At 39.9% G+C, this 25,650-nt stretch overlaps 1 protein-coding gene across 1 annotated transcript in view; it reads right to left on the bottom strand.

Annotated features, from left to right (window-relative positions):
* The window catches only part of TMTC1 (transmembrane O-mannosyltransferase targeting cadherins 1), a gene marked incomplete at its 5' end in the record, with an annotated part of 270,826 nt that overhangs the window by 18,880 nt on the left and 226,296 nt on the right, over positions 1-25,650 (bottom strand). Inside the window, 2 exon segments of the mRNA XM_029955518.1 lie at positions 228-330; positions 16,585-16,693. Of these exon segments, the coding sequence (XP_029811378.1) occupies positions 228-330; positions 16,585-16,693 (212 nt within the window).

Raw genomic sequence — 25,650 nt, 5'->3', positions numbered from 1 at the left:
GGGTTTTCCTTAGCGTTGTAATGAACCGGGCAGATTTTGCTGAACTGAACTTGAAGATTCAGAGAAGTGACAGCCCCACAGCACAATGTGACTGTCAATAGTGTGAGCTTCCTGCCAAGCCCAGAAGTGAATGTTACTTCTGAGACATTATTGGGGTGGTTGCCATTTTGCTTGATAGATAGTATTATCTAATCTCAACAGAACAGGCTCTCTTTAGTTTCACTCACCAGTATCAACTAAGAAAACCCCATAGTTGTTGTGTAAGTCTGAGCTGTCTGGACAGTTCTTTATTCCAGCCTGGTATATTTCCTCAGCTTCTTTAAATCTCTCCTTTAAAAGAGAACAAAGGAAAATAAATCAGAAAGGTCGAATCAAATAACAATAGGGGTGCTTGGGTGGCTCAGCTGGTTCAGTGTTCGGCTCATGTCCTGATCTCAGGGATGCGAGGCTGATGGAGCTGCGTGCTGGGCATGGAGCCTGCTTACGATCCTCTCTCTCCCTTTGCCCCCTCTCCCACACGTGTGTGCACGTTCACTCTCACTTTCTAAAAAGAAACCCTGAAATACAAAACTACGATAATAAATTGAATGATATAAGTAGAAAAAGTAGAAACTAATTTTCTGAGGATCTTCTATGAAATAGGCACTGTGTACTTTGAATTAAAGTCAGTGCTAATGTCCTAAATTCCTACAATTCGTATCTATTTATATTAATTTCTTTAGGGCAAACAAGCCAACGTTTTACTAAGAAGGGACATCTGGAATGATTTGCCCTACAGTTGGAAAAAGCCTCAAATGGTTGTTTGAATGGGATGCCCTCCACCCCAGTAACTCTCTGTGTGAAAACGAGGGCTACGTCCATATAGGAATATCTTCAGAGGTGACAGTGTGACTGGAAACCAGGGAGGCCTGGGACATTTGTCTTACAGCTGCACTAGTGTAGCCAGCACTCCCTTTCCCTACACTGTGTGGTTTATTTGGGGAGGTTTTTGAGGAAAGGGGAGGGAGGCTGATGCAGGTGATGGAGGGCGTTGGCTTGACCTTTCTTTATTCAACATACTTCAATAGCCCACCCAACTGTGCGCTCCTTCCTTTATTCAACCTTGTGTCCCACCTCAGGGCCACACCCTCCAACAGGAATACAGGTCTTCTTGACGTTGGAGAAGGTCTTCTCCAACTGCTACTCTCGTGACAAGGCCCACATCAATTACTGTATCTTCAATGGGTCATTCGCTAATTGTCTTGGTTTTCTTCCAAGGTTCACGTTAGCACACTAACAGTTCTGAATTAGCTTTTGGGAACATCGTTCACAACCAGTTGAGATGGTCTGTCACACTTCCTTTTACAGTATCAGAAGGTAAAACCTACTTAATGAATCAAAGCTACCTAGGTTCTAACAATTACTCACAAGTTAACACTTTCATGGTTTCCTGATCCTGCTGGGAAGGTCAGGTAAAAGGAAATGATTTGGCATAGAGCACATAGCAACTGTTCCTTTAATGTGCTCTGCGAGTGGACATTTTCCACAATTTTGTTGCAAGTTACTCCTCCTCAGCTTCATCCAGACACGTGAAAAGGGAATGTACAGCACTGATTTTCTCAGCTTGTGAATAAAGATGCACTGGGTGTTGAGCAATAATCCAAGGAGCCTAAATTTGATTTGACCCAGAAAGATAAAGATAAAGTACCTGCATAAAATGACTACTGCCATCTCTTTGAATCCATACATTTAAGTGCCATTTAGAAAACAAGGTGTGGTTTGAATTTGGCAAATTTCACTTATTTAAATTACAAATCCATAGTCCAGCAAAAATTGAGATCCATGTTGCTAAATAGTATATGTATTTTTTTTAAAAAGCTTATGTATTTTTTTGATTGCCAAACAAGAAATTGTCAGACTTAGAAAAACCAAAGATGAATGAAAATCTCCAAATCACCTTTCAATCTATTAAAGAGAAGAAAAATTTTATGAAGACATCATCCAGGGGCACCTGGGTGGCTCAGTCATTTGAGCATCTGACTCCTGGTATTGGCTCAGGTCATGATCTCATGGATTTGTGAGTTCAAGCCCAGCATTTGGCTCTGCATGGGTAGCACAGAGCCTGCTTGGGATTTTCTCTCTCTGCCCCTCCCCTGCTCACACTGTCTTTTACTCTCTCAAAATACATAAATAAAGAAAAAGGGAAGATACCATCCATTGAAGGGACAACAGATTTGTGTATGGGTGTGATGTGTTTGTGTGTATGTCTTTAGACACAGGCAGGACACAAATTATCCAAGCCTCCAATCAAGTTAATAGCTACAGAGTACTATTGCAAACTTATTCATTTATTAATTCATTCAAGACATACTTACCACAGTGGCTACAGAGAGCACGGTATAGTGGTTAGGGATTAGGTTGCCGGTGTTTGACTACATGGATTGGAATCCCAGCCCCACCATTTACTGTCTGTGTGACCCTACTTCATCTCTGCACGCCTGGTTGTAACATAGGGATGCGGTAGTACCTATCTCACAGGGCTGTTGTGAGGACTGAATGGATTAAAACGTGTGAAGCACGTGGAACCGTGCGTAGCACAGAGCACCTCGTCATGAAAGGATATACCGCGTCCTAGTCCTATCCTTACCACCACTAGTTCGTGCCAGCGTTGCTACTTGTATCACTGGGACACAGATGCACAAAACACGCAGATGAATAAAACAAAATCCCTCTATTTTAGGAGCTCAAAATGAGTGAACCATCAAATACAGCCCAATGAAAGCAGTGTTTTAAAATGGTTAAATAGAGCTGCTCTTGAACTCAGATGTCCTAGAGTTGTCACTGAGGCCATGTCAGGTGTCATGGCCCTGTCCACGTGGCATTTTAGCCAAGAGTTTCAAGTTCCTTTCCTATCAAATATGGACAATAATTAACTAGCCCAGGTGTTTTCCTTTTAACATTTCTTAATCATCTTCTGAAACAGAGATCAATAAATATCTCATATCCTAGAGGCAACAGAGAAAAAATATCTTGGTTAATCCAAAGCTGAGTAATCAGCTCCTGAAAATCTCAAGTTTCCTGTGTTATCATTCAACTAGTGATACTGTTTGACTGTAATGCCATCTTTGTTTTAAAGGATCAAATTTTCTATATTATGTGGTGCTTTTAAAACACACTAACATAGTCATGGAAAAATCAAAATTTAAAAACCTCCACCCAATTATTAAAAATACAATGGATGAGGGGCACCTGGGTGGCTCTCGGTCAGTTGAGCAACCAACTTTTGATTTTGGGTCAGGTCATGATCTCCCGGTGGTAAGATCAAGCCCTATGTTGGGCTCTGTGCTGAACACCAAGTCTACTTGGGATTCTCTCTCCCCCTCTCCTCTGCCCCTTCACCCTCCTCAAAAAATACAGTGAATGAGATGGTCAGCAGAAGAAATAAAAGAATATTAGAGCTGGAAACAATATTAAAAACAGTAACTCACCACTATTTTTAACTATTGAAGAAACTTAGGTACAACATGGTTACAGGACTTGCCCCAAATCTCATAGCTATGCAATTTAGGTTTTCAGTGGACATACAGGGAATTGGTGAGCCCTGAATAAAAGCAGTATTTCTGGAAATAATGGCGTCTCTGGCACCAAAAGAAGCAGTTATATTTTTGGATATCCATCCATCCCCTCAACAAATATTTTGTGAGCACCACATACGTGTCAAGCATATAGTGGAGACAGAAGAGTGAATGAACAAGACAGACAGTCCTGCCATGGCAGCTGAGTGGGATTCAGACAGGAAGAAGACATTGCAAGGTACTGTGACAGTGTCACGGGAGGAGAAGCACAAGGTGCTCGGGGCAGCCAGCAGTGACCTACAGACTTGAGACGAGATAGATTCTCTACACCTGTCATGATCCAAAGGCCCAAGAATGCTGGTTACCATTAACTCCAGCAGCCACATAACAGAAAGATGTGTTTGGAAAATACCCCTGCCTACTTCAGATCTTCAAACCGTCATTGTATAATGAACCTGTGGGAGAGCTGAAAGGCGTGTTTCCTAAAGAGAATACAACTGATGTCTTCACATTCTAACTTGCTGAAGTCAAATACAACACTCAACAACAGCTTTCAAGTACAATTACTCCTTTACCTGATTTAGTTTTACTTTTAGGTTGCCGGTGTTTGACTACATGGATTGGAATCCCAGCCCCAAATCTTGCTACTCTGAAATAGACAAAGAGATCACCTCTTTTCATCTAAAACTTCTCTTATTTTGAAGTTTATGGGTTGGGTTTCCATTAGAAATGTAATTTTCGAGGTCCAAAGAAATAATAGGATTTAAAACACCATGCGTGTCAAGAGCAAGTGATCGTCTCCCTGTGCCCCCGGGAACCCAAGGGCTGTCTCAAGACTCTGGGTCTAAGAATAATGTCTTCAATATCTGTCTTTTTCTTTCATTTCACTGTAAATTTCAAGGAATGATTAACTCCACTTATTAAAAAACAAAAGGGACCCATCACCGTGGGAGAAAAACACCTTCTAAGGGTTTATTTAAAATAAATTCCACCTTCTCTGGAAGGGCAATGCATTTTTCTTAACAAGTAGTAGTACTGAATCCCTGAAGCTCTATTTCAAGCACTCACTTTTCATTACCTCATCTGGCTAGATGTCCTGACCTAAGCTAATCATTCCAAGTCTCTACTGACTTGTGAGATTCAGAGGAAATGAATATAAGCTATTTATAGGACAACTTTAATTAAAGATGCTTGTGACCAGAGAATGGCTCTGACAAATAATACTGTCTGCTTCACACCAGAGTCCCCAGCAACCGCTGCCTGAGCATGAAATCACCTTTGAGGGCGATGGTTAAAATGGGCAGCATGCAACCATGGGCTCCTCTCCAAGGCTGATGCATTTTCAGGAGGGTGGAAATAAAATGGGCCTTGGGGGAGAGATAAAACATAGTCAACATCTCCACTTCTTACATGCTGTCATTACCCAACACGACATGCTTTTTACCTCAAGGAAAGGAAAGAGTAGATTTTGGAAAAAGCACCTCGACTATAATTTACTTTTTTGGGCCAACTGATATGTTTGGAAAACTTCTTACACTTCACATTGTAGCAGCCAGGAGGACAAATGGACATGGGCTTAATGCAACAATTCTCAAACTTGTTGGTTTTGCAGATCCTTTTCTACTCTAGAAATTACTGAGGACCCCCCAAAGAGCTTTGTTTGTGTGAGCTACATCTATCAACATTTACCACAACAGAAATAAGGCTGAGAAATTTAAAAAATATTTATTAGTGTATTTAAAATATAATAAACTAAAACATAACACATTTGTATGAAAAATAAAAAAAATTTTTTCCACAACAAAAATATTAGTGAGAATGCTGGCATTATTTCATATTTTTACAAATCTCTTTAATGTCTGGCTTAATAGAAGACAGCTGGATTCTCATATCTACTTTGGTGCTAGTCTATTTTTCATGTGTATGTGTGCAAATCTGTTTTTATGTTTTTAGTTGAAATATGTGAAGAAACGCTGCTCTCACACAGAAATTTTATTGGAAAATGGGAGACTATTGTAATAGTCTTTTCATAATTGTAAATATATCATGATCCTCTAAAAATACTTTACACTCACAAGAGAATGGGAGTAAAAAAGGCAAGTGACTTAGTAGTAGTATTGTGAAAATGGCATTGACCTTCTTGGACCTCTGGGTTCCCCAGTCAACACTTTGTCAACAGCTGGCTTGAAGAAGGACCTGTAACGTGCACTTGCTGTGCGGAAGGTGTAAGATGTGGTATTCCAGTGTGGTGAAGGACCTACAGAGATGGAGATGGAAAGCTGTGCTAGTGCTCTGACATCATGTCATGCATCTGAATTGTATTCTAGAAGTATTTTTATTCTGGTCATGATATGAACACACAGAGCCATACGGTTATTTCCTCATTAGCCCAATGCCTTTATTTACTATGACAAATTTGGTAAGTTTAGAACCAATGGATGTTTAAGCTCATGTCAATGATTTCTCTAAGAAACTCTTCAAGCCATAGCAGCTCACCAAATGTCCACTGATGGATGAATGGATAAAGAAGATGTGGTATGTACATACAATGGAGTATTACTCAGCAATCAAGAAGAATGAAATCTTACCATTTGCAACTACATGGATGGAAGTAGAGGGTACTATACTAAGTGAAATGAGTCAGCCAGAAAAAGACAAATATCATATGACTTTACTCATTTGATGACTTTAAGATACAAAACAGATGAACATAAGGTAAGGGAAGCAACAATAATATAAAAACAGGGAGGGGTGAAAACATAAGAGACTCTTAAATATGGAGAACAAACAGAGGGTTACTGGAGGGTTTGTGGGGGGGGTGGGCTAAATGGGTAACGGGCATTAAGGAATCTACTTCTGGAATCATTGTTGCACTATATGCTAACTCACTTGGATATAAACATAAAGAAAATCTTTTTTAATTAAGAAAAAAAAGACATAGCTCAACACACACTGCAGAGATTGCTTTCTCACCCTCTCCTTTGCTTTTATTGTCTTTAGAAAACAGTTCTTCCACCTATCAGTCATCAGCATGGACATTCATGAGCAATGAGCTGCCAATATTTGATGTCTAATTCTCTCTCTCATCCAAATAAGATGAACCGATAAACTTGGCATTTCTCCTCACCAAGGAAATGTCAGGTACTTCTTAATCTTGAATTTTTTTTTATTGCCCAGAAGACTGTGATCAACACCACCCTGTAACAATTTAAGTATGCAAGAAGTAATCACTTTAAAGAGGAAATGCTAAGAATCATTGAAGACAAACTAAAGGAATGACGAGAGTAAGCAAGCACAGGTGTAAACACGTCAGGAGACCAGGAGAAAAGGGGGGAGGAAGCCCACATTTGCAGAGAATTACAGTTGCCTCCATCTCCACACTCTTCTCACACTATTTTGTACTTATTCTCTGCACTTCTAGGCACACAATTTTCTATTACAGGAAGAGATCCCACTTTTCTTCACCCCAGAGCCATCACACAGTCTATTTCCTCTAGCCAGAATGTTTTTCTTATTCATTTTTACCTTGTTGATATCTAAAAGTTCTTTAGGAATCAGATTAAATGTCACTTTTTGGCAACTGCCCCTGTTCTCCAATGCTCCTTCCCACATTAGATTAGGTCCCTATAATATTCTCACTGGTACTTTCTCTTTGCACATTTGTTGTAATTGTGTTAGATATTGGATATGGTACTATAATTCTTTGCTTAGGGATACCCTTCCTTCTAGACTCTTAAGTTCCATGAGGATAAGGCCCACACCTTCTTAGTCAACAATCCTAATGCTTGGGGTGGTTAAATATTGGTTAAACATCTGACTTTGGCTCAGGTCATGATCTTGCAGTTGGTGAGTTCGAGTCCCGTATATGGATCTGTGACGATAGCTCAGAGCCCAGAGCCTGCTTCGGATTCCGTTTCCCAATCTCTCTGTCCTCCCCTACTTGTGCTCTCTCTCTCTCAAAAAAGGAATAAACATTTTAAAAAATCCTAATGCTTAGTGGTACTTAGATGGTCAATAAATATGTGCTGAATAATTAAATGGATAAATTGTTAAGGTAGGGTCCAGTTCACGTTGATTTGGCCACAGTGTATGTGGCTGAATCTACCCATAGGATGGAAGGAAAAAGGCTGACTCTGGACTTTTCACTCTTGATCTATATTCCTAACTTATATTTCATTGTTCCAATTTTCTTTTCATTCTTATATCATGTTCAGTCATATTCCAAAATACATAAAAGAAAAATTTTTATTTTAAGTGTTATGAAATGAATTAATTGAGTTTTTCAAGAGCATATAAACCTGGGGCTAGCAATAATTTACAGTAGGTCGGGGTCATAAGCAGTATTAATTTTTTTTTCCTTTAGTGCTGGTATAATGCAAGCTATATAATCTATTGCAAAAGTAGGCTGGTTCAAAATGATGGTGGGTTTACAAATGTTTGCAGTCCCATCTGTGAAGCTGGAGTACTGCCAGCTCTGAGTGGTAATGGAGAACCAGGAGAGAACAGTAAGCCTGAGACCACCTTGACTTTAAATCTAAGAGTTTATCTTCTGTCCTCAGTCTTCTTGACCTCTTTGCTGCAGTAGACAAACAGGGGTATCAGTTTTTTTTTTCTGAAATTTTTAAAAATGTATCTCACATCTATGACAAGTCACCCCCCTAGCTTTCCTCTATCACTTCTCTCTTTCCTTCCCCCTCCTTTCACGCTCCGCCTCCTTGACCCTACCCATTACCATGGTCCAATCATGGGACCCTGATGTCATACAGTGAAAGAGCAGTGCCAACAAGTCAAAAGACCAGCCTCTAGTCCTGGTCCTGACACTAGTTATTTGTATGATCTTGAATGGCACTTAATTCTGTGAACTCCACACTGTTCTCTGTGAAATGAGGAGGTTAAAAAATGTATTAAGTTATTTCCCATCCCCCGCCCCCACCAACACAGACACTATTCTTCATTTTCACCTCAGAGAAATTACCACTCATAATACGGTTTCATTTATTTGAAGTCCTAAACCCATCTTCCCAGCCCTAATCTTTCTCACTGCCATCTGTCCACATGCTATTTCCACTTAAATGTTCCACTAACATTCAATACTTAAAGGTTGTATACTGCTGGTGGCAGAGAAGACCGGTACCACTCTTTTGGAAAGCAAATGAGTAATATATGTCAAGAGCAATTTAGTAAGGTATCTCACTGAAATGTGCTGATACTCTGACACGAGACTTCCACTTATAGTAATCTATCTATAGTGATCTCATGGTTCATGGGTTCAAGCCCCGCATCGGGCTCTGTGCTGACAGAGTGGAGCCTGCTTGGGATTCTCTCTCTCCCTCTCTCTCTTCCCCTCCCCTATTCACTCTCTCTCTCTCTCTTTCTCTCTCAAAATAAATGAATTTTAAAATTAAAAAAAAAAGAAAGGAAAAGTTCATTGCCATACACACACACAGAACCCAAATGGCCAAAAGTTGGTGTATTATTACATAAATTAGAATTTATCATTTTGATAACTGGTAAGTAGCCATTGAAATGGCACTTATGAAGGCCATGAAAATATGTATAATATGCATAATTTAATGGCAAGTGAAAAGAACAGGATCCAAATTACTTGTGAATGTATGAAAACAAAAGCATATTGTAAGACCTGCAGGTTATTAAAAAAATAATAGTATTTCTTGTTTCCAGGTATTACTTTATTAATGAACGGTATATTTTATTTTCTCTGACTTTTTCTCACTTTTCATTTACATTTTCATACTACTTGTGTAATAGAAAAGGGATGCGGAAGCTGATCTCTTCTCCTCCCTTCTTAAAATCTCCCTTCTCCTTGGTTTCCTCACGGTGCCCAGCAGCTGTGTGTCTCCTCAGTCCTTGAGGTGTTCTGCCCTGGAATTTTTAATTTTCTATTTTCTTTTCCTTTCAGCTTTCACAGACCAACAGTTGTTAAACACAAAGGGATTCTTCTTCCACAATAACGTCTGTCCATTCCCACACTTTGTTCCAGAAATGATGCTCTCAACTACTCACATCACACTGCATTTAAAAGCCTCCTCAAAATACCCCACATATCCCCACATATTTTCTTCCTCTCATGTTTTATCACTCTCTTCTTAGACACTTGCCTTTGCTTCTTACTCTCTATCAACGTCAAATTGGGCTCCACTATGGGCCTTAAACGGCTCCAGCATGTAATGCCTTTTCAACTTATTAACCCATTTTTCAAATTTCCCTTTTCAATTTCTCTACTGTGCCCCAGCAGAATTACTTGTTACCTTCAGGTTCCGACAGAGCCAGGAACACAATGTTAGTCTCAGACAATCCCCAGAAGGGATTATTACACTCACAGTTTTATTGGCAGTGAGCATGGGAAGTGGTGTCAACAGACAGCCGCGTGTGTACAGGAAGAGCAAGGCATGGCAAGGAATCCCATTTTTGTTTTTTTAATAGAATCCCAACCTTCAATCAGGGGAAGGATTTCAGCAGGTTTCTGACATAGCGGCTCACATCCTAGTAGATAAGACGAGGTGAGCTAGATGCTAATGTGATTTGATCAGTTAATCAAAAAATAACTGTACCTAAAGAATCTTGGGTACAATAGAGGTTAACCTGGAGAGAAGGTCCGAAAGACACAATGTAAGGCTTTCTAACCTGCTACTCATCTCTGTGGCATTTTTTTAAACCAAAAATGTAAATGAGTAACTAGAAAGTATTCTTATTCAATTTGCCATGTAAAATATCTAGAAAGAGTAGTTAATACAAAGAATGTCAGAAAAAAGGACTAAAAAGTCCTAGAACACATGAAATTTCTAGGCTAATAAATAAGTTGATATTAAATATAGATAAATATGAATCCTTTCATCCAGGCTGTAAAAACATGCCTGCAAAATGTGTGAGACCTGGACTTACAAGTGCTCATATTTTTCAGAAATTTCAGTTGACTATCACTCATCACCAGGGAAATACAAATCAAAACCACACTGAGATACCACTGTAGTATGGTAAGAGCCTAACTGTCCATCACCTGATGAATGGATAAAGAAGTTGTGGTTTATATACACAATGGAATACTACTTGGCAATGAGAAAGAATGAAATTCTGCCATTTGCAGCAACGTGTATGGAACTGGAGGGTATTATGCTGAGTGAAATAAGTCAGAGAAAGATAGATATCACATGTTTTCACTCATATATGGAACTTGAGAAACAGAAGACCATGGGGGAACGGAAGGGGAAAAAATAGTTATAAACAGAGAGGGAGGGAGGCAAACCATAAGAGACTCTTAAATGCAGAGAACAAACTGAGGATTAAGGGGGGTGGTGAGGGGAAAATGGGCGATGGGCATTGAGGAGGGCACTTGTTGGGATGAGCACTGGGTGTTGTATGTAAGTGATGAATCAGGGGAATTTACCACCGAAACCAACAGCACACTGTATACACTGTATGCTAGCCAACATGACAATAAATTATTTTTTAAAAATAATTAAAAAAAGAAAAAGAAATTTCAGTTGACTATATCTCCCATGTCAGCCAAAGCATCATGTGGATGCCAGATAACCCATATTATTCAGTTTGGGGTGTCATTTATTAGACACACAGGATGTCAAACCAAGGAAGCATTTCTATTCCACCCTGAACTTGCTGAACTACAGTTCAATACAAGAAGCCATACTGTCATAGAGAAATGGACAGTCTAGAGGCTACGCAAAGCAACATGACTAGAAGCAAAGAATTTGAAAACCTGGGTAAAAGAGAAACAAGGTGAAAGAAACAGGGCTGGCTTTGAAAAGTGATAATTAGAGAAGGGATAACAGCTGTGTTCTTAGGCTATGTGCAACAAGCTGTCTGTTAGATCGAGCTCAAAGGGAGCAAATTATAGGATGCATGACTGATGTTAGCTCACTGGAGGAAAACATTTCCTATCATGAGATTGGCCCACGACCACAGTACACCTGGGCCAAGCATTGTCCAGGTGACACTGGAAGATGACTTGCTAAGTGAAGGGATGGTTTCACAAGTGTGTTACAGACTGACCAAGGTTTGTGGTCACTGCTTTGATACACTCTGGGATTCTGAAACGCTCGAAAGCTATTAAGTACGGTTGTGCCACCAAGAAATGAATTCATGTACTACCAAAGAATGTTAAGTTGATGGATTGTTCTCTATCAGTTTCTCTGTGCCTTGCTTGTGCCTCTGAAGCCTTCTTTTATTACTCAAGAATTCAAAACATGAAGACAAGATGTTGAAAGTCAGAGAGGGAAGGCAATCCTGAGTTATGCCCAACAGCTGTTCTCTTTGATGTTAAAATCAATTGCCCAAAGGAGCAAAAGAGAAACCCTTCCAATCTTTCAATTATATTCTTAGATCTCATAGCATTTTACATTTGAACTTCAAGTAGGAAAACCTGGCAAAAGGTGTGCCCCTTGTATGGGAGAAAATATCATGATCATTGTTCTTCTTAGAAATTGTTCATAACTTCAACTATATGACATGCAATGACTACTTCAACTTACCACTGTGGTTCACAAAAATTAAATTTATCCCGTAACTGAATTTAAATAAGGCATCTGACAGTTCTTAGACATAACAGAGGAAAATGGATATTTGTTGTCCTTTTTAAACTTCCACTTTCTATAAAATGTGTTAATAGCACGATACTGCAGAATGGACTACAGTAAATTTCAAGATCACATTTTTGGTACAGTAATGTTTCATCAACTTGGAGCTCCTCAATTTAGAAAGAAGACACAATTGAAGCTTCCAGATATTGATTAAGACAAATCACTTTTCATAATATTACGATATTAATGCTGTATTTGTATAGAAACAATAGTACTAATTACAGTGGAGCCTTACACTATTCATCAAAACATTCCTTAGAACTAAGGGCATTAAGAGTACATGTATACTGATGAGCACTGAGTAATATAGAGCATTGTTCTATCACAATATTATGCACCCAAAGCTAACATAACAGTATATGTTAATTGTACTTGAATAAAGAGATGGCAAAGAACACTTCTAATGAATTGCCAAGTGAAATACCTGGATATTCACTGGATAAATATCTTAGCTAATGCAAAGAATGTCGGAGAAAAGGACTCAAAAGCACTTAGCTGACATTAAAGAAAGAGAATTTCAAGCACTCAAAATGTTAATGCCATAGATGCAGTAAAGTAAAGATTATTTAGAGTATTTGTCAATTTTTGTATTTGGAAACTGGGGCCCAGAGAGGTAAAATACCCCTTACCCAAGTCTGTGCAGTCAGTTCACTATGGAGTAAGGTCTAGAACTAGGTCTTCTAGTCCCCTGTCAATTGCTCTTAATATCACACCAGAGAGTAATTGAATCCCAAAGTAAATCAAGTGAAGACATGCTGTATGAATGCCTGTATTACACAGTGAACTATCCTAAGCCTTGGAAAAGAAATAGGTACACAAAGAAGACACTGCTTTTCTTTAAAAAAAAAAAAAAACTTACAGTCTTGTGAAGAAAATAAACATGAAAAATTACTTATAGTTCCAGATATTAATTCAAGAAATAAAAATATGTGATTGGTTTGCATGTTGGTGTGTGTTCCCATTAGTGTTATAGGAGCTCCAAGAAGGGGTGCCTGAGTGACTCAGTCAGTTAAGCATCTGATCCTTGGTTTCGGTTTAGGTCATGATCTCATGGTTCATGGGATCGAGTCCTGAGTTGGGTTCTGTGCTGACAGTGTAAATCTCTGCTTGGGACTCTCTCTCTCCCTTTCTCTGCCCCTCCCCCACTTGTGTGCACACATTCTCTCTCTCTCAAAATAAATAAATAAACATTTTTCTAAAAGGAGTTCTGAGGAAACATGACTCCATATGAGAAGGGGAGGTGGAGAAATTTCATAGGAAGAAGTGGGTGTTGAATTGGATCTTAACTTGACAGGATTTATAGGGGAGAAAGAAAAGATAGCATTTTTGGAAGATGGAAGTATGTGGATGGATAGGAGTTCTACTCTTATCTGTAAAGAACTCCCCAAAAAGCAATGTACTGTGTTACCACTGGTATTAGGTAAGTGACAATATAATTTATCTACTTACTTAAGTGTAATTTCATCAAGAAGGAAGAATTAAATGTTTATTATCTGTACTGGTGAGTTGAGGAAGAAAAGATACGAACTGGGCACTATTAAAGGAACGCTTTATTTACTGTTGACCCTTGAACAACATAGGTTTGAACAGCGCGGGTCCACGTATACATGGGTTTTTTTGATAAATATAGCACAGTACTCTAAATGTACTTTCCTTATGATTTTCTTAACATTTCCATTTGTTATAAGAATACAGTATATAAAACACATAATATACACAATATATGTAATCAACTATTTATATTATTGGTAAGGCTTCCAGTCAACAACAGGTTTTTAGTAGTTAAGGTTTTGGGGAGTCACTATGTAGATTTTCAACTGAACAGGTGGCCAGCACCCCTAACCCCCTCATTGTTTAAGAGTTAACTGTATTTACTTATCTATACCTCATAATTCCACAAAGAAATTGAGGTAGCTTTTAAAAATTAAAATCCAAGAAAAGGAATAAAAAGTACAAATTGAAAACAAAAATTGAATAAAATAAATTAAGGAAAATAATAAATTGAGGAGTTAAAGCAGCACATAGAGAAGAGCAGAATATACAGTCTGAATGGTTGTTAGTCAGAAGGCAGGGAAAGGGGGATGGACATACACTTGACCCTTCTCAGTATTTGCAAGACTTTTCCTTCATTAGAGTAAAAATAAAGCAAAAAGCTTGTAATTCAGGAGAAGCTGAGCCTTTCCTAGTAGTGAGATGAGAGAAATTTCTCCTGAGTCCTTACGAAAAAGCCACTGAATGATGCAACAGGCACTGCCCTCAACCCCACCCCTGATTCTATGGTTACGATGAGTAATTTCCCACGGTGGTCCTCACGCTATCCCCCCGTGTAGGACAACAGCATCACACATAGGTATGACCAATTGCACAATAGTGTGGCCCAAAGGCTTAGTTCTACTGTAATGTAAGAATAAAATTTAGACTATGTACTGGATTGGAGGGACCATATGCTCTCCAGTTCATATGGATTCATTTATTCACTCAAAATTTATTTACTGCATACAATGTGACAGACATGGGGAAACAGCCATGAACAGAAGAGACTGTCATTCTCATGAGTTAAAAATTCTAGTGGTGGGAGAAGGATCATAGACAAACATATGTTAGATTGTGATAAATACTTTGGGGACACATAAGGCACGGAAAGGGGAAAGAGAACATGGTGGTCAGTGTGAGGTTGCTAGTTAGGAAGGGTAATCACAGACAACCCCTCAGATACGGTAACGTTGCAGAGACACCAGCATGACATGAGGAAGGATACTCTGAGATGTCTGGGAGAAATCTGTTGCAGGCAAAGGGAACAGTTGGTGCAGAGGCCCTAAGAGAGAAGCCTGCTTGGCATGCATGAGTAACTGCCAGACACCCAGCCAGGCAGGGGCAGGATACAGGTCTCCTTATGAAAATGAACAAGCCAGGATGAGGTGAGGAAAAATGAAGATGACAGAGTCCATCTTTGCTTCAGAAACTTCCCACAGTGTCTACTTCAACACAAGCCAAAGGTAGCCGATGACCGCCAGTGTGTAACATGGAACACAACCGTCATCAAGTCAGCTTAAACACTGTGCTAAAACATGCATTGAAATCACCCTCTACAGACCTGAGTGTCTATCTAAAGCCCGCCTACACTATACAGAGAATATCAGAGCATGAAAAACTAGTCTTATTGTTTCTGACACTTAAATATCCATAGAGAGTTCTAAATTTGCTTCCTGGTGAACCATCCAATAGTTTTTGAATGGAAATCACACCTCTATGTAACTGACATGTAATCAAATTATTCATTACATTTAAGTCAACTGAATGCTGCAGGGCATCTTTTGAAGTGTTGACTTTGACTTTAAAGACAATCTGGCCAATTGTGTGATAGAATCCACTATGTATTGAGGGCACTTATGTGTGTCAACAAAACTGTTTAGAGGAGACAATTTATGTTTGTTTCCCCTTAGCAGGGGGCATGCTGAACACTGAAAAATAGTATCTAATCATTTAGACACAAGTGAAGAGAGGAGGGGAATAAAAATATCCCTCTATGCCATGAGAAATGTTCTCTCTTCAGAATCTGTTGTATAAGCCTCTGTGATCTTCTAACAGGTATGGAGAAGACACAGGATCTCAGTAATTGGTTCCATGTTGAGTTTGGAGATCTGACTCCATTAGCAAGTCCTCAGAAAAATATAAGAAATAGCAATAAACCTAGCAAATATTGTATATTGTTAATGAGAGATTTCACCCCCGAAGTGATACAGAATACATCAATGACCTCTAATGACCCTTAATCTTTGTCTAAAGGCTACCTTCACTACATAAGAGTATTGGAGTAAGAAAGCTAGGTCTGTAATTTCTGTCAAGAAGAAAACAGAGATTAGTTGTCCACTAGGGGTTTACAAACTGAATCATCAGTACCAAAATATGGGTAATATTAATTTATACAGTCAATAGCAAAAATTGTAAGTTTTTGTTATAATTATTTTGAAAGAGAGAAAGTGCAAGTGGGGGAAGGGCAGAGAGAAGGAGAGAGACAATCCCAAGCAGGATCCACGCTGTCAGCGTAGAGTCCAATGCGGGGCTCAAACTCATGAACTGTGAGATCATGACCTGAGCGGAAATCAAGAGTCGGATGCTTAACTGACTGAGTCACCCAGGCGTACCCCAACAATAAACACCAGGGTGCCTGGGTGGCTCAGCTGCTTAAGCGTCAGGCTTTGGCTTAGGTCATGATCTCACAGTTGGTGGGTTGGAGCCCCATGTCACGCTCTATGCTGACAGCTAGCTCAGAGCCTGAAGCCTGCTTCAGATTCTGTGTCTCCCTCTTTCTCCGACCCTCTCCTCTTCAAGCTGTCTCTGTCTTTCAAAAAAAACCCCAAAAAACAAACAATAAACACCTAAAAAAATATGTCAAGTTCAAAGGAAAGGATTACCTGCTCAGCCAGCAATGAAGCTAAGCTTGAATATGCATCTGCAAACTCTGGACCGTATTTAATGGAGTCCTTCAGTAAGGTGATAGCCTCTTCTTTTTTCTCCTGAGACCTAAAAGAGGGAAAAAATAACATATTTTAATAAAATGATGTTTAAATCCTCTGACTAGGCATTAAAATCTCATTTCTTTTAGCAAAGATTACCTGATTCTCTCTGGATTACATTGCAAATGAATTAAACTAGATTGTCACAAGGTACTAACAGTTTCTGTCTCTGAATTCTAAGTGGAAAGAGATACAAATGATGCTGCAGGTTATTCACTGATTTTTCTACCTTCTAGCTCCTGCTATGCACTTTTTGAGAGTTTTATTTAATATTTTACAAGTCTGGGACGCCTGGGTGGCTCAGTCAATTAAGCATCCGACATGGTTTTGGCTCAGGTCATGATCTCATGGTTTTTGAGTTTGAGTCCCATGTCGGGCTCTGTGCTGACAGCATGGATCCTGCTTGGGATTCTCTCTCCACCCCCTTCCCCCTCTCTAAACAAGAAAATAAACTTAAATAAGATTTTAATATTTTGCAAGTTTGTTAACCAGAAACCTTGACTGTCAGAGGAGCAATGGTGAAGGTATTCGAGGGAGCCGGTCCACAATGATGTGGATGATGTGTTGAGCCCGTGGACAACTAGCTGTACCACCACAGGCTGGGCACTCACAGTGGCCGAGACGCCTGTCAGGGACAAGCCAGCCAAACTGCTCATGTGAACCTTTGCTTTTACATTGAAGAGGGATCCATTTATACATAATTTATGAAGTGAGGAAATACTGTGACTACTGGCTGGCAAAGAAAGATCAGCTATTTTATTCATTATGTTTTTATTGAAAACCTGGGCTAGTTCGGTCTTCTTCATTTTAGTCTTCTCTTGAAAGTGATTATTTCTGGTTCAAAGAGGACTCGAGGGCCCAAAGTTATTACCAATATTTTGGGTAGCAGTTCTCTTTCCTGCTAGTGCCATGGGGGGAACACTGGGTCATTATCCTGATATCGACATTTTTGAAGCCAAAAATATACAGTGGCAGTGATCAACTTCACTACAAATACAATTTCACAAACACTCGCCACTTGCTAAGCAGTGGGATGTAAAAATAGAATCCCTGGAAATATAGACAGCACACAGCCTAAGGATCCCCTCATCTTTACCAATCACCATGATGGAATTGTGTGCCTATGTTTTCACTGTTTAGGGTCAACAATCATTTATCTGGCAATGTACCATAGACTGGTAAATTTTCACATAACATTATAAATTTTCACAACAATCCCATGCAGCAGGTGTTCACTGTCCTATCATATTCATTTTTCTAATGAGAAAATGTGGATTCAGAAAAGTCAAGTGACTCATCATGTTCATATAACCCATCTTCTGGGTTGCGATCCAGTGCTCGTCCATCACACCGGATCTGCTTTTTCTAACTACTTAGAAATCCACCTCGTATGACCTTGCTGTTCCAAGTGTGATTCATGGACCAGTATCATCAATACCACCAGGAGCCTGTTAGAAATGCAAAGCCTCTGGCCCCATTCAGACCTCCTGAATCAAACCCTACATTTAAAAAAGATTCACTGGTAATTTGTTCTCATACTGAGATTTCAGCAGAATTGCTCCATAAATTAGCAAAGGCAGCTCAGTGTAGCTTCTACTGCAAACCCCCTGTGGCTTCAGTCTCTGTAAAATGAAAATCTGTAGAGGAAAAACCAATATTGACTCCACAAGTGTGAGTTCCAAGTACTATAACCAGCATGGTACAAGGCAATCTTACCGGGAAAGGAGTCTCCTAGCATAGACCTTGAAAAAAAAGTCATGTTTCCAGCAAAGTCCTTCCATTTAACTGTTTGATTTAGCAAGCGTTTACTATTATCTATTACATGTTAGCCATTTCCTAACCGAGACAGCTGTCCATGCACTCCTCTTCAGACTGGGGCAGAACTAACTGGGCTCTTCCTGATGCACACTCTTGACCTTGACACCAAGGTGTAACACCTGCACCCTTCAGTGGATTACCTTTGGGATGTGGCTTGGAAGTTGCAGGGTTATAAGAAATTTGCCTCACAGCTGCCTTAACGCTGTTTTTTCTATTGATTCATTCATTTAGCCAACAAACATTTAAAGAGTGTCTGTTAGACTCTACAGAAGTCCAGGATGTTTACATACTTCTGGGTTTTTAATCTAAAATATACCTCGAGGTACTTCTTCCATGGGCACTTGTAAATGAAAGCTTATTTTTTAATGTTGATAATTTGACTACTGATTTCATGCTTAGCAGAATCTTTCGCAAAGGTTTTCATAAATCTTTATTAACATTAATTTGGAAATCCTCCCAAAATCCACAAAGAAGATCCGGACTTAGGAAATTAAAGCTGAAGATGAAGTCCCTCAGGACATAACTGAGCTTGGATATTCTTCAAAATCAGCAGGAAAAAAACCCCACAACAATTTGATAGTAAAGAATTAGTGATTTTCATAAAGAATTAGTGATTTTCATTTGTCATGGCTCATATCAGTTAGAATGGGAACGTAAACTTTTTATATAGGAATTCAGTGAGATTAATGACCACTTAAAGACGTCTAGGAATCTAATCACTTGAGGCTGTCCATTACCGTTCATATGACACAGTGGAAAAGTCAGCATCAAAGTTATTCACAGGGAGCTCGATTCATTATTAAAAAATGTATCTCTAGTATTCTCTTGAGGGGCTGACAGACTTTCAGAAAAATAACTCATTATGTAATTTTGTTTAGTATAGGAGGATTGCAAGGTGCAAAGACCAGGCAGACAGGACATTTCCTCCTGGCTCTGCATTCCTGGATGATTCTGCTTTTCCCTGGGAGCCTCTGAGAGTCATTAGACACCCAAAGGTGTCAGGCACATGCCACCTTAACAGATATTTTTAAATGTTTTTTACAAAAGCCCAAGGAATTGATAAGCAATAATTTTGTTGTTGTTTTTGTTTCTGAAAGGGAGAGAAATGCTTAAGAAGAGATATTTCTTCTGCAGTCTCTCTTTTTCCTCAGCCTTTGGTGGGAGCTTGTGAAATAGGTGTGGTTTTGACACAATAACTTATAGAGGATGATTAGTCTCAGCAGTACATTCTTTGGTCATACCGCACTGTGATTACCACGTGAGAACTGAACTTCATTTCAACCCATTTCTGGCTTCAGAGGCATCCCTTTTCCTATCCACATTACAGCCCATGTTTCTCTACTAATTGCCTCATATAATTAAAAACTGGTGGCCATATTCCTACAATTCTACTGACGTGACTACACCTTACTCAGTTTTGCTTGCTAACACCTCAGTTCACAACCTGCTTCTAGTCGCCTCTTTCTCCTTCTACTACACGCAGACAAATGACAGATACATGTTTTGTAGAGCACAGCTTTCTACACATTCCTCTATATAAAAATCCTCATGAGTGCCCTGCTGTGTACAGACTGTTTAAAATCTTCCACAGTATGGTTCTGAGCAACATTCCAAACATAACCAGGTACCCACTAGTCCGGCCAGACTGGGTGGACTCTGGCCTTTATCCTATAGAACCTAAGAGATGATCTACTCCACTGCTTTTCTACCCTTTCTGTACTTTAAAATCACTTAAGGTGCATCTAAGAAGACTTTGGTGTTATTAGGCTGGGCTTCTTAAGAGGAAACTCTCCATATGAATACGACCGCCATGCAGATTTGAGAACTATGGTCCATCCTCCTTGATGGAGAATAGTGGGAAATGAGGCTCAGATGACCTCAGCGATTTGCCCTGGTTCCAAGTGAAAAGGAAGGCCTCCGACAGGTCTTGTGGCCTCTCAGCCTGGCATTCGTGCCCTGACGCTTCACAGATGGCTTTTCCCTCCTCTCCACTCAACGCTGTTTTCCAGTGGATTATCATCAGCTGACTCGCCAGCTCAAAGCAGGATCCCTCATCAGACCTCCTACATATAGCAAAATTAGAAAACATACATACACTGCCTTTCTTGTAGTTTTCTTTCTGTATCTCTGCAAGGGAAAAGATGGGAGGGAACAGGCCCCTGGACGCCCTGCTATGGCCCCCAAAGGGGTGGCTGCCCATTGTTCTTCAGCTCAACATTTAAAGGGTGACTGGGCTCCAACACACTTTTCTTTTCCAGGGCCCTGGCGCAGCACGTGAAGCGCCTGCCCCTGCCCCAAGGAGGGAACGTCTGTCCACCAGGGAGCAGAACACGCAGGCCTGTTAAGGTTCCTGATAGCTGCGTGCATTTACTCTCTGCTAAGGACCCAGTAAGTGATTCTTTTGTGTTACTCATTTTAATTCTCCTTACGTGTAATGAAATCAGGCATCATGATTTCCTAAGATTTAGAAAACAATACCAGCAACTCTACCCTAACACAAATAAACTGAGGTTTGGAGAGCTAAGTGATGGGCCCCCTAGCACACAGCTAGTGTGACACCAGGATTCTAATTCAGAACTTCCCATCTGTCCCGTTCCGCGGGCAGCCCATCCTCAATACTTCTGAATCCACTCTCTTAAATGTTGGGCACTCTGGGACCATTACTAGGTTTTAAGCTCCTTCATAGGCAAGACCCATGACATTAATCTTATTTCTTTTATCCTAGTGTTCTGTACAGAGTAGAAATTCAATAATTTTAGTAAAGTGACCTATACATAGAAATTCAATAATTGCTAAATTGATTTCCTTTTTTTTTTAAAAATACATGGTTTTACTATTTTCTTTATTTCTAGATCTTTTTAAACCTTAAATAACCAAATTTGACAGAGGTGGATAATATAATCATTTTATATCTCCATTCTACAGCTCTTTCAATATTATATAGACGTAATCTTAAGGAAGACAGAAGCATTTCAAGCTTTAGAATCCTAAGAAAAGTAGAAGTGTAGTTTTTATTTATTGAGCACTTCCTACTTACCAGGCATAGTAGTTAAGAGCACAGAGTCAAAAAACCAGAAAGACCTGCTTCAAATTCTCTGACCATTTACTGGCTGTGTTTCTTAGGACAAATTATCAGACGTCCCTGTGTCTGAGGCACACAGAAGGTACCACATCTTTATTTTGGCTTTTATTAGCTTGTTTAATGTTCCCCAAATCACCCATTAAAACCTAGCTCCCTCTTCTTTGTTTAGTTAACTTTAAAAGCAAGGAGAATGTAGTGCTTTTTTGAAATCCCCTCCAAAGTAATATACTTCTACATTTCAAACTATTCCAAAAAATTGAGAGCTTGACATCAAGTGGTTTTTCCCTGATACCATAATAGATTTTTAATACAATTTAAATCATAATTAAATACCAAATGAATGCATTTGCCCTAAATGTACAATCACACCTGTAATAAACAGTCATTACGCATGGAAACCTCATTCAAAGGCAAACACCAAGCTGAAGAGACTGAAGTGTCAGGTTGATGGTTCAGAATCCATTCAACTGATGCCAGGACCACTTAAAGAAATGGGTCTGTATTGTTAGGGATGATCGCTGCCTGCGAATAGTTGGGCAAGAAAGAATCAGGAGCAATTCTGAGCCACTTCTTTAGTAAAGTCAGGAAAGCTTCTTAGAAAAGAAAGGTTTAGGCAGTTATCTCCATGTGAAAAGATATAAAAGAGGCAGAAAATTTCAAATAGACATTATAAAATTTCTTAATAGTGGGAATTACTATATACTCCCATGTACAACTCACCCCTAGGCCAGCATTAGACAGTATTAAAACTTACTAATACATTCATTTTGGATCCATCACAAGCAGTTTTGGGAAATCAGAGCCCATTTTCAGTGTAAGCCCCATCTTTACAGGACTACTCTGTTAGCCGTTTAGACTAAATTGACAGGTCGATTTGAAAGGGGAAAAATATAGAAATAACATTTGCCTCTAAATTGACCTAGCACATGATTTAAGTCACCAAGTCCACAGGTTGTTTCTCTGAATGACATAGAAAAAGCTTGAATTAAGTAGCCCATAACTGGTGAATAAATGGATAAAGTCAAACCTTAGCACATACCCCATGGGCATATCTTCAGTTAGACGTCACAGGGGCGCCTGGGTGGCTCAGTTGGTTAAGCGTCTGACTTCAGCTCAGGTCATGATCTCACTGTTTGTAAGTTCGAGCCTTGTGTCAAACTCTGTGTAGACACCTTAGATCCTGGAGCCTGCTTTGGATTCTGTGTCTCCCTCTCTCTCTGCCCATTCCCCACTCACACACTCTCTCTCTCTCAAAAATGAACCAATATTTTTTTAAAAATCCCAAATTTTAGAAGTCACAGAAAGGAAAACTCTGAATCCCTTTGGAAACTCATGTCACACTAAAGACTGTCAGAGCTCTTGTTAGAGGGTCCAACTGGCACTGGTGGAACTATTAGGGATCTTTGCACAGGTTAAGAGGAGCTGGGAGGGTAAAACTGCTCTGGGACTGGGTGATATTTATTGCTCTCAGCATCCTGAATTTCCTTATTCACCAAATAAGTAAGTATCAAGTGACTGCACTAGCTGATGACCAATGACCTAAAATATTTTGTCTTCCCTCTTCCTTAGATCAATAGTCCTCAAATTTTAGTGCTTAAGAATCACTGCATGTTCAGTTAGATGCAGAATCCCAGGCCTCCTAAGATTCAGTATGTCCGGGGTAGGGCCCAGGAACCATTATTCTTAATAAGCCGCTCAGTTTATTCTGTGGAGGGGGTTTTTGAGCCTATGTTTTAAGAAACTCTGCCCGGGCTGGGTGGGATTTGGCTATTTAATTGATCCTGGATATAAGGCGAAATGTAAGAGGATGATGAAAGCTAGGAAAAGAAAGAAGACTCCCCAGGGACAATCAGTGGCCAGTTGATCTGTCCAGATTATGGGAAGGCTGGAGTGGGGGCAGGCAGAGGGGATGTGGTTTCTCCCACATCGCAGCTCTGTTGTGCATCCAAGTCTCAGCTTCTGTCATCCATGCGGGCATCACAACATAAATAAAAATCTCCTAATATTCTGCAAGCAAAACTCTACTCTCTCAATTCCCCCCAGGACCTTCCAAAAGGCTAAAAGTCCTGAGAAGGGCTTCCTGGGACCAATAACATCTTCATCATTGATTTCATGAGAGAAACATTAAGTAGAAATTAGATCTTGCTCATAATGTGCAAATTTTGCCATTAAACATTTGTAGCTTCACAGGGAATTTCCCCTTTGGTTATATAGCAGTGGGGGCTGTTTTTCTCATGTGTGAAGTAAAAACATTTGCATCATCTCACTTTCCTGGCTCCATCTCAATGACAGATATTTAGCGAAAGCAAATAAGGCTTCACCATATTTTCTTTTAGTAATTAAGGACCTGTTAAGTTTGTCAATTTAGAAAACTTTTTGGATTCCTGTCTAAAATCTCATGACATATTCATTTAAACTAAAAGCAGATGCTTGCTTTGAAAACGTATTGACATTTTGGGAGAATTTAGGAAATGCCAGCAACAGAAATAAATGGATTTGGCAATCCACTTGGCAGCAGTAAAATTTCCCATTAACCACCGTGTGAACTTGGGAGTGCTGGAGAGCTCCCTTAATTACTCTTCCATTGTTGGAGTGTTCTGTTGTTGTTGGGTCCTGAAATTACATCTCTCACAAAGGAAAAAGATGATGATTTTTTTTAGGGGTTGGAGTGGGGGGAATAGATAGACTTGACCAGCTCTTCTGAAAAATTGAATTGTGAAAGTCAAGTTGTAAATGCCTGACAGATGATCTTTTCAATGCATACATTTTTCTGTGGTTCTACTATTGGTAGTTTCTATGGTTCTATTGGATCATACTTTGTGTAGTGTCTTTTATGTTCAAGTTTACTGAGCACATCTCTGGGCAATGTTCTGGAAATATAGCATCTAGTTTACTGGTGTTCAGGCCTGTAGTTCTACTTGAGTTTTTATGGAAGCCATGCAGGAAAACTGTCTGGAGAACAGATTCATATTATGTGGTGATGAAGAATGAATTTTTTTTCAATTAAAAACTATAGTCACTATAATTAGCATTCAGAGAGTAGATCACCTGCACCTCACACCCTTCCCCAACACAGGTTTATGGGATCAGAGTGAGGTCACTGCAGCCACAATGGGAGGCAGTTGGGGTGCCCACCCTGTGTGGTGAGAGTGGTCGATCTTTGGTTCCCTTTAGCACCTCTCTCCCCAGCTGGAAACTGAGCAGCAGAATAGTGGAAAGTTCTGATGCTGTCTAGTTACAGAGCAGCAGAGACAGAGACACAATTCACCCAGGAGCTGGCACAAGTAGGTCCTGAAAAAATGTTTGTCCGAAATCCCTCTCCTTTCACTCCTTTAGAAGGCTCTTGATGTCTTGATCAACTCCTTGAGGTGATTGCCCTGAACCCTGGCAGCAGGATGCCTGCTGCACCATGCCCTTGCTCCCGCACACATGGAGTCAGTTCTGTGCCACAAGGGCATGGACATGAGTAGGAGGTGAAGGGAAATACCCCCAAGCCCACGTCACTTCAGAGCTCACACATTATCACTGCTAAGCCCTCCCACGATTTGAAGGAAAGCATAGAAACAGTGCCTTAGAAACTGGGAACTTTGATACCTGGAGGAGAAGGCAGCTGAGTACAGCCTGATTTAGCCAGGATTCATCTGCCCCGTAGATAAGGGGTCACTGTGATGATACAAATGAATGCACATCCCTGGTTTTAGGCTCAGGGCTCATTGCCGTCTAAATCCCAGTTCTGCCCTCATTAGCTGTAGAACTTGGATTAGATGTTCCACCACCATGAGCTTCAGTGGCCAAACCTGTAAAATGTGCACATGGATCCTTACTCCCCCAGGTTCCTAGAGGGGTGCAGTAAATGCACACAAGGCTGGAGGAGTGTCACGTGCATGGGAAGATGTAGTAAATGTTAGCTCTATTTGCTCCTTCTCCACTTTTCAGCCAGATTCCCATCTGGAATCGACACCAGAAGCCTCACAACTGATTTCTCAGCACAAACAGAATGCTGTCCCAGGTGTCTAGTCCATCTGCAGAGAAAAGGGACTTACAAGTTCCTTTCTGGTCTTCCC

Source organism: Suricata suricatta, chromosome 10 (assembly GCF_006229205.1).
Source record: "Suricata suricatta isolate VVHF042 chromosome 10, meerkat_22Aug2017_6uvM2_HiC, whole genome shotgun sequence".
NCBI classification, from domain to species: domain Eukaryota; kingdom Metazoa; phylum Chordata; class Mammalia; order Carnivora; family Herpestidae; genus Suricata; species Suricata suricatta.
Note: the sequence above shows the minus strand (reverse complement) of the source record. Positions and strands in the feature narration are given on the sequence as shown.